Genomic DNA, 9,746 nt, shown 5'->3' on the forward strand with positions numbered 1-9,746 from the left:
TAATAATTGAATAAACAAACACGCATTTAGTCCTAAATCTTGAATTGAAGTGCTCATTTTCTGATTTCTATTTATGCTTTATGTGTTAAAATACACAATTCAAAGCTAACAAATCAATAAGATAATGACATGAAACCAACTCTACAGTGGATCGGGTGCAATGGATCTAACCAATGAAAAAAGAGAATCATATTACCCAGTAATTTTCACCTGGTCAGTGGCTGACGAAGTGAATTTGATCAGTCACCGTTAGATCTGGAGTTATTAAGATCATATTGTAGAGATTAAAATCATCGTAAGGTTTAAATTTACACCTCTTATAGATCTAACAGTGACCGGCCAAATTCACTTGGTCATTCACTGACTTGGTAAAAATCACTGTCATACTACCTCATTGGGAGATGATTGGTGTAAGGAAAGAAAATGTACAATTGTCATATTTCTATTGACAAGGTCCAATTGACCGGGACCATAGTAGAATTTCTCCATTTTTAGGATTAAAGCCCTATTTGTCAGTGTGTGGTATACAAATTTATCACTTAGTATTGTCTTGTAGCATTTGCATCTTGCGGCATTTCTATAGGTGACATTTAACTCATTTTGAATGAAAAATTGTCCGCTTTTTTTTTTATTATTATTTATCCACATTATATGAAAAAATAATAATTAAAATAATTATCATGTGTACATGTCACGTGTCAAAAATTATATCATATAAAAAGAATTAACAAATCAGATAAATTTCTTTTCTGTTTCTACCAAAAAAAAAAAAACAAATCAGATAAATTTTTATTTTGAATGTGTTAAATGTACACATGCGACATTCTGACACTCTCTCATAGGCAAATGTCTACTAGGCTTGCTACGTTTACAACACAGATATATCTCACCATGTGTTTTTAATTTCACAAATTAATGAGCTTATTAGGACTCGAATCCTCGACCGTTTGGTCCAATAGAATTTAATACCATGTCATGGAACCAATTGAATTAGAAGTTCAAGCTAATAGTTAAGCCACAATTATATATCTTATATTAATCTCTAACTCGATACTATATGGAATAAATAATAAAATTTTAGATACCATCAAGATCAACTAAGTCTTTATACTTTTTTTTATATATTATTCTTAATGAAAATCAATTGTACCATTCGGTTCGTTTCTAAAAAAAACTTTAAGATGAACTTAATTAGATAAAATAAAATCTTTAAAATTGCATCTAACAAAAGTACCATATTTAAAAAAAAAACTAATAAAAATTTTTTATTCGAATATTTGATCCTGACTAAAAGCAAATTATTTTAGTACATGTCAAGGCCCATAATTCATAATACATATGAGGGAAATTACATGATAAATTAGATTTTAATTTTTTATTTATATTTATAAAAATTATTTTTATATATTTTATCATTATACGATTTTAAATCTTAAAATATCAGGATATCACAACTTTAATTTTGTTTTTGTCAATTTTTCAGTTAATCACTTATAAAAAAAAAAGTTTTTAAAAAACCTCATCAAATTTAACATTTTAATAAATTTGTTTAAAAGAATGAAAAACTTGTATATAATTTATCAATCCTACCCTTCATAGATGTTCTAGTAGTTCAATAGTAGATTAAAGGTTTAAAGCATTATTTGGTCCTCGATCTATCTAAAAAAAATTATTTGGTTTCTGACCTATTATTTGGTCACATTTAACCCTGATCTATCCCAATTGGTGTAATTTCACCCAATTTAAATAGAGAGTTAACATAATTGTTATTCTATTAACACGTGACGATATTTTGACATTTAAATTGAGTTTAGATATTTATTTTTATTTGTTTCTCTATTTTAATCTAATGAATTATTTTTACGTAGTAGAATTTATGTGGCAAAAAAACTTCACGACGTGTGACGTATGAAGCTCATATGTCAAAATATCATTATATATGAGGAAGGATAACGGTTTTGCCAAGTCTCCATCTAAATTGAGTAAAATTTCACCAATTGAAATAGCTCAGGGACTAAATATGACCGAATAATAAATCAGGGACCAAATAACAAAATTTTGAATAGGTCAGGATTCAATAACACCTTAAGCCTAGATTAAACATAAATCCATTATGGGAATTTTCATTAATTTGAATGCACCAGTTTCATAATTATTTAACGGTTACATCGGACCTTCCAATTAATTTTTATCTATAAACTCAAGTAAATTTATAACTTTTTGTTGATTAATTATAACTATATTAATAACATGTTAAACATTCTAAACAATTTACAAAAAAAAAAATAATAATGTGATCAATATTTACGTGGCAACTTCAGTTAACATTCTAACGAACTTTTTCTATAAATGTGTTAATAGCACAAAAACTATCTTAGACACAATTGATACTTTGAATGTCCTATGTAACAACTAAATAAAAGCTATAGTTTTTTCAAATTTCGTTAAAATAAACGTAAAATTAACCTTGATTGGAAACATTATGAGATAAATTTGTATTATTTTATATGTTAGGATCAAATCTGCAATGTTAAAATTAAATTTAGCTCTTATATCTAAAAAAAAGCATAAGCTTTTTAAATTTCAACAATCGATAATGTATAGTATGCACCATATATATGTAAACAATCATTTATCTCGCTTTAAAAGGTACTTCAAAAGAGAAGTTTAACTCTTAACAAAGCTTGCTTAGACATTAAAATGTCAAATAATGGTTTCGCATTTACATATGCACACGCTAGGCGTTACTAGCACGTACAACAACACGTCGTGATCCAGCCAATCATCAAATCGTTCATCAAATGAGAAAGAAAGATCATAGATAACAATGGTATAGAACTCTTAAAAACAATGTAGAGAACCGAAAATCAAACAGCCGTTGTTGTTTTGTTAACGTATGCCTAGAATCGTATTGTAACAACTACTAATGAAATCTCGCCCATGGATACTCAACCACGTAAATTGTGATTGCATACCTGATTTCTTGTTATACCTAATTTCTTGTTATGCATATCAAGCTTATTATAATCAATAAGAACTGATTGAATTCGTAACGTGTTTGAGATAGAAAAGCATTCAGCAACTGATCAAAATAATTTATCAAACATGAAGTAGAAATCGTTATTTTTAAAACATAACCTTAACCCTAACTTTCATGAAATGACGTTCAAATGAAAACAGACACATACACGGAAATGAACACATAAATGCAGAAACGCTAATAAAGAGAAGTATACATACAACAACATATTGCAAATCCACTATTCATCAACATTCTTAGTAGCCATTTTCATGTGCTATTTTGGTATACAACAAATCAGTAGCTAATTTATACAATATGCATGGATAAATTGCATTAATGGTTCCTGAAATTTGGAGTCGGGTTAGGTCATTGAATTTCATTTTGTTTTAATAAAATCATTCTACTTTCATTTTTTATTTCAGCAATATCCTTTCGGTCATTTCAAACAAAAAAAAAAAACAATTGAATAGTAACATATTGCTAACTTTTACATACGCCATTCCAACAACATGATTAAAAAATAGCACCATTACACCAGTGGATCCGCCGTAATGAACCATTACGAGAAGCTTACCACCGTAACATATTGTTTTTAACCTCAGGATTAAAAACACGCCATAGAATTATTTTTCAATTATTGTCTAAATTGAGAATAATTCTCTTAAAATTTGTTCAAACTTTGACGTGACATTCTTTTTTTTTTTTGCTAGGTTGAATTCTTATATTAAGCACCCGATCTTCCGTGTCCTTTGGAGAACCTCCGATTCACATTTTGGACACATATATTGTGATTCCAATAAAATAAAAGGACCTCTTGTAATATTCGTAGATCCATATTACAAATGTCAAAATGTCAAAATAAATATGAAAGATCCTCCAAGTGAATCCGGGTGTTCTAATAATTTCCCTGTTTTTTTTGGAATAATTCTCTAAAAATATCTTCAAATGAATATCTTCAAACCGTGACGTGTCATTCATTTTTTTTCTGCTGTGAGGTTGTTACTGTTTTTTTTTCAGAATGGATTGAACAAATTTATTAAAATAAAATGTAAAGTTGAATAAATTTAGTAAAACAAAATAAATTTCAATGAATTTTTTGAAATAACACCAAATTTCAGGGACCATTCGTGCAATTAACTCCAATATCCATCTAATTTCTAAAAACAAAGTGGATTGACAAAGAACAGTAAGAACTAACTAACCGGAATCAATGGAGACGAACCCATAAAATTTACGAAGAATGATCAAGTAATGATTCAAACTTTGTATTCCCATTGTTTAATCTACCATCAATCACCTTCAACAGAGCAACAGCTTTACTCTTCCCTTTACTACTTCCGGCCACCGCAACTTCCTCAATCCCCTCCACAACCACCGCCGCCATTTCCCTAACTTCTTCAATCACTCTCTCCCCCCCACTCCTCACCAAATTCAGCAACGCCGCCACCGAATTCTCCTTTATCCTCAAACTCAACCCCGTCCCCAAATCCAACAAATCCACCAGTATCCCCACCCCGGAAAATCTCGAGAACTCCGCCTCACTCTCCTCGCACCCCGCGATTTGCGCTATCACCGCCGTCGCATCCTCCACGATCCCTACTCTCCCATCTTTCAATACTATCGAAAACAACGCCGGAACCGCCCCTAGATCAACCAGCGTAGATCTATTCAACGGATACAACGCAATCCCAAACAGCGCTTTCAACGAATCCTTCACCGATCGCGGCGGTGAATTGGGGGTTTTGATTATCTCAATCAACGAATAAACAATATCACGCTTGGATCCGATAATTGAACGATACGAATCGACGATTAGAAGACTGTGTAAAGTAGCGGCGGCGGATTGAACGGCGAGGGGAGATGTGGAAGTAGCGTGGTGGCGGAGAGCGTGAGCAAGCGCGTCGAGGAGGCCGCGAGTGGACATGAGTGAATCCTTGGAGGAGATTGAGATGTTAAGAAGAGTTGCGGAGGCGTTTTCCTGAGATTCGTGTGAAGATGAGTATAGGGTTTCGGATAAGTAAGGAATAGCACCGGCTTCGGCGATGATCGAACGGCTATCGGAGTCTTGTTTGGTTATGAGGCGGAGCTCCGATAAAGCTTCGGATCGGGTTTGTTCCGAGACGGAGCTGAGTTTAGATACTAAAGAACGGGCTGTTCTGCGATTAACTTCCATTGAAGCTAAATTGAGTAAGGATTCGAAGTTTGATGTGTTCGATTATGTTAAAAATGGTGGGATCAGATTGAAATTGGGGTTTTTTGAATTGAACAGTATAAAACAGAGGAAAAGAAAGGGAAAGTGGGGAAGAAATGATAGAAAATGTATTAAAAACAGAGATAAGACTTTTTTGGTTTCATGGAATGAAATAGACCTAAGTGGAAGATGTAAATCATAGTGTTAATACATGTTTATATCCTTAAATTTCACACGTTCTGGGTATTGGTATTCTGAACTTTTAAATAACCTATCACATATTTATAGTTGATTTTAAAAACATATCGCACATTTTGCCTTGCTTCACGAACCTTGGAAAACGCAGGGTTCAGGTGTCAAAAGTCTGTCCACTTTGTTTAGCAACTGAAGAAACTATTTGCCATGCATTTCTATACTGCAGGTGGTCACGAATTTTTTGGAAAACACCCGGCTTATCTATGCGGGTGGACAAGATAACAGCTCAAGATATTCAAATGTGGATGATCAGATGCATCGAGACCTTAAAGGAGGATGAGCAACGCCTATGGGCAGTTTTGTGCTGGAATGTGTGGTTCCGGCGAAACAAATTCATCCACGACGCTAAATGGTTAAATGACGCGGACCTACAGTAGAAAGCAAGAGATCTGGTATCAGCTTACCAGAACTTAGCGCCTGAACAACAGGCCCCCACTGGTTCGTTGTCATCAGACCGCATCCCTACTAGAGTTTGGTCGTTTCCCCCGGCAGGCGTGATTAAAATCAATAGTGACGCTAAATATGGGGGCCAAGGCCAAGCGTGTAGGGTGGGTTTGGTGGCCCGAGATTCGCAGGGGCAAATTATGGCATCTGCCGGTATCCCGATACAGAGCTGCGATTCGGTAGAGGAAGCAGAATTGCAAGCCATCCTTGAAGGTATTTATTTGGCTAGGGACTGCACTTTCAACAAAATCATTATTGAATCAGATGCAAAGACAGTAGTGGACGCATTAAATTCGGGATCTCCACCACAATCGCGTATGCTGTTTCTCTATCAGGATGTTCTAGCATGGTGCTCGGTATTCCGCGAAATATCTTTCTCTTTTGTACCAAGGGAGGGCAATCGGTGGCCCATGCGTTAGCTGAATGGGCGACACCTTTAACCCACTCTTTAGTTTTTATAGAGGATGTTCCCACCCCTATTTGCCACTTAGTTCATTCTGATGTAAACATTTCCCACTGATTAATATACTATCTTTTCCAATAAAAAAAAACATATCGCACATTTATAGTTAGCATCATACACCTATAGTTGGTTCATTCGGACCTCCTACACACAAAATCGTTGATCTATCATTTTTAAAAGTTGAGGTGGCATGCATGCTATAGGAAAAAAGAAAATTGTATAAGTTCATTCTGTACATCGCCTCATCTGTCAAAGATGACAAATTAATGATTTTGTGTGTAAGAGGTCTGAATGAACCAACTATAGATATGTGGTAGTTTTTAAAACCAACTATATGTGTGTGACGGATTTTTAAAGCTAACTATAAGTATGTGATACATTATTTTAAAAGTTCAAGATGCCAGTAGACAGAACATACCGAGTGTAAATATGTATTAAGCTTAAATTATATCATGGTCACTCAACTTTAATTATTTTCACAATATAATTACTAAATTTCAAAAAGTAACATAAAAATCATCTACTTTTATACTTTCTAATATTATGGCTATTGTTGCGTGTTCCGATCCTTCCAGTGGGAGCTTAGTCTGATGTTTGTGGTGGAGTAAGAGCTTAGGATTAGGGGTAATGGCATGCTATAAGGTAGCTCGTGACCCAGGTAGACGCATTAGGCCCATTTGTTTAACTGTTGTTTGTTGTTGTAAAATCAGAGATTTTTTACTGTTGAAAAAAGTTATTTTTCATGTATAAAAAACAAGTAACATTTTGTTAACCAAATACCTAGAATTTCTTTAAAATATGAAAAACAAACATAAGTAGAAATTGGGATATCTCGATTAGAATTTACAAGAATGATAGGAAAAATACATTCTTCAAGCAAAGCCACAAAATGATTGTTAAGAATCTTAAAATAGAAATGTTCGAGTATTAAAATTGTTTAGAACGGTATTTAATATAAAATATATTTTTTCGAGTTTTCTTTCTAAAAATGTATTTTTTCTTTTAACCGGACATCACTTAAATGATGTATTTGAAAACAATTAGAATATATAAATTATTAGAATTTTTTTATTTTTAGGCTGTGAACTCATTTTAAAACATCCATTGAAGTTTAGTGGTCGTGAATGAAATTTACCCAAAGTTGAAGGGATTAATGTTTGATTTGATTTCACACGACAAAAACTGGGCTTTGGATTGATGTTGCGTTGTCGGTTTAGCTATTTTAGCCGCCGCCATAGAGTGGTTGGAATTTATGTTCATTGAACAATGATAGGTTGCATTTATTTTTATTTTATTTTATTTTCTTGTCAATAATTTAATGGCGTAAATCACGATTTAGCTCAACATATTGACAAAATCCACTACATAAATATTCTTTTCCCCCTTGAATAGATGTATAATTTAATTTGTTTGACAATCTTTAGAGTCTCTCTCTAGAAGGTTATATAATTAAAGGTTAAATTCTAGTTTGATCCTTAATCTATATTTTAAAAGTTAATTAGGTTTTTGGCGAGAAGCGAGGATCTAATTGGTTCCTCACGGTTAGTGGTGAATGAATATCGGATTAGTCCGTTGAGACAAATTATAGATGTGCGTGTCTATTTTTTTTGTTAAATCGAATTTGTTTAATTTTTTGTAAGATCGAACAAATTTAGAAAAATTTATCGCCTAACATATATTAATCAAATTGGATCTTATAATTAAATACAAACTTAATGAGTTAATTAACTACTCTGAACCTTAATTTTCGGAAAGAGTGGGGCAGCAACTAAATATGTTCACGGGTCCAGGTATCCGTCTGACCCGTGTCCACTGGAGTGGGTTTGGACATGAAAAATTGTCCATAGGCCCGGCCCGCTAAAGCCCGTTTATTTTTTGAACGGGTTTTTGATTTATAAAAATAGCACGTATCAGTCCGTCTATTCATATTAGTTAATAAATTTATAAATTTATATATTAATATTTATTTTAAGTACAACTTATTATTAAAAATTATAAATATATATTTAGGTGGGTTTATATGGGCTGGTCTTGAGTTGATGAAAATCTTTCTGTAAAGTAAATTCAACAATTCTTAGGAATCATCAATTACACCCTCGTGTCTTTGAGCACACTAGCCAATTATAAAAAAATGTTGAAAAAGAATGCTCCAACGTGGAGTAACGTCCAAACTAAAGCTGTTCAACAACTTAAAGTTGTGGCTTAAAATCCTCCAGCATTAAAGATACCTGGCACTGAAAAGCGTGGTTTACAAACAGATGCTACTGATGAACATTGGGGTGCATTGCTTATTAAAGAAGTTGATGGAACTTCTTATTACTGTGGACATGCTAGTGGACAATTCAAAGCTCCAGAAAAACATTATCACACCACGATCAAAGAGATTCTTGCGGTAAAAAATGGTATAAAGAAATTTGAATTCCATCTCATCGGTCATCATTTCACTGTCAGAATGGATAATTCATCTTTTCCGAAAATCCTTGAATTCAAAAATAAGTCTCTCCCTGGCCAACAATTATTGAGACTTAAAGACTGGTTTGCAAAATATGACTTCCATGTGGAGCATATAAAAGGCAACCAGAACCTCATCTCAGACTTACTTTCCAGACCACAACCTTCACTTATTACCTCTATCGCCTCCCTACCTATCATCTTTACCAGAAATCATCCTTAAAGGACGAAAAACAATAACCAAAAAAAATCCACACCTTTCTCTCTCTATCCTAAATGAAGGAAATATTAATGGCCAAGGCCTTTTTTGCTAGGTCCAGAAGCCAATAGAAACATCAAGCTTCCAAGAGAAGAGCTCATGCTTGTATTCTTCTTCGAAGTAACAGTAAATGCAGTAACTCCATCTTCACGAAGAACTCTGCAATTCACACTACTCATCTGGGTAGATAAGGCAAGTATGTATATATATATATATATATATATATATACATATATATGCGAAAAGTAGGTTGGTTAAGGACGGTGAAAGAAGACTGGGTGAGTGTAGGGACCACAACATCATTTTTTGACTTTTTTCCCCGATGCCAATTTCCAGTGATCTTGTATTCCAGAGAGGGAAGTCCCCACCATTTTTACTCAGAATATCAATTTCACTTCGCAAACTCAAATTCTAGGGTTTCGTACCCCTCTCTCTTTCTTCACTATGAATTATCTCTCCCTCAAAAGAATGGCTTGGCCTTCCACAGTCGCTTCTATCTCCAGCTAGCTACGCTTGGCCGGGCAGTGAACTTTGTACTCCGACGATGACGTTTAAACAATCCAGAAACCAGTAGAGAAGAAGCAGTTGATGAAATGACTGGATTATCCTTGTATAGCCTCTATTTCGCCATTAACCCATTCCCAATGAGGTCTCAAATCTT

At 33.7% G+C, this 9,746-nt stretch overlaps 1 protein-coding gene across 1 annotated transcript; it reads right to left on the reverse strand.

Moving 5' to 3' along the window:
* Positions 1 to 3,233: 3,233 nt before the first annotated feature.
* LOC136223749 (U-box domain-containing protein 4) lies at positions 3,234 to 5,398 on the reverse strand. The gene has a single exon (XM_066011899.1). The coding sequence runs from the start codon at positions 5,193 to 5,195 to the stop codon at positions 4,254 to 4,256; it is 942 nt and encodes a 313-aa protein (XP_065867971.1). The 5' UTR covers positions 5,196 to 5,398; the 3' UTR covers positions 3,234 to 4,253.
* Between the last annotated feature and the right edge of the window lie 4,348 nt (positions 5,399 to 9,746).

Source organism: Euphorbia lathyris, chromosome 3, assembly GCF_963576675.1.
Source record: "Euphorbia lathyris chromosome 3, ddEupLath1.1, whole genome shotgun sequence".
In the NCBI taxonomy this organism is placed as follows: domain Eukaryota; kingdom Viridiplantae; phylum Streptophyta; class Magnoliopsida; order Malpighiales; family Euphorbiaceae; genus Euphorbia; species Euphorbia lathyris.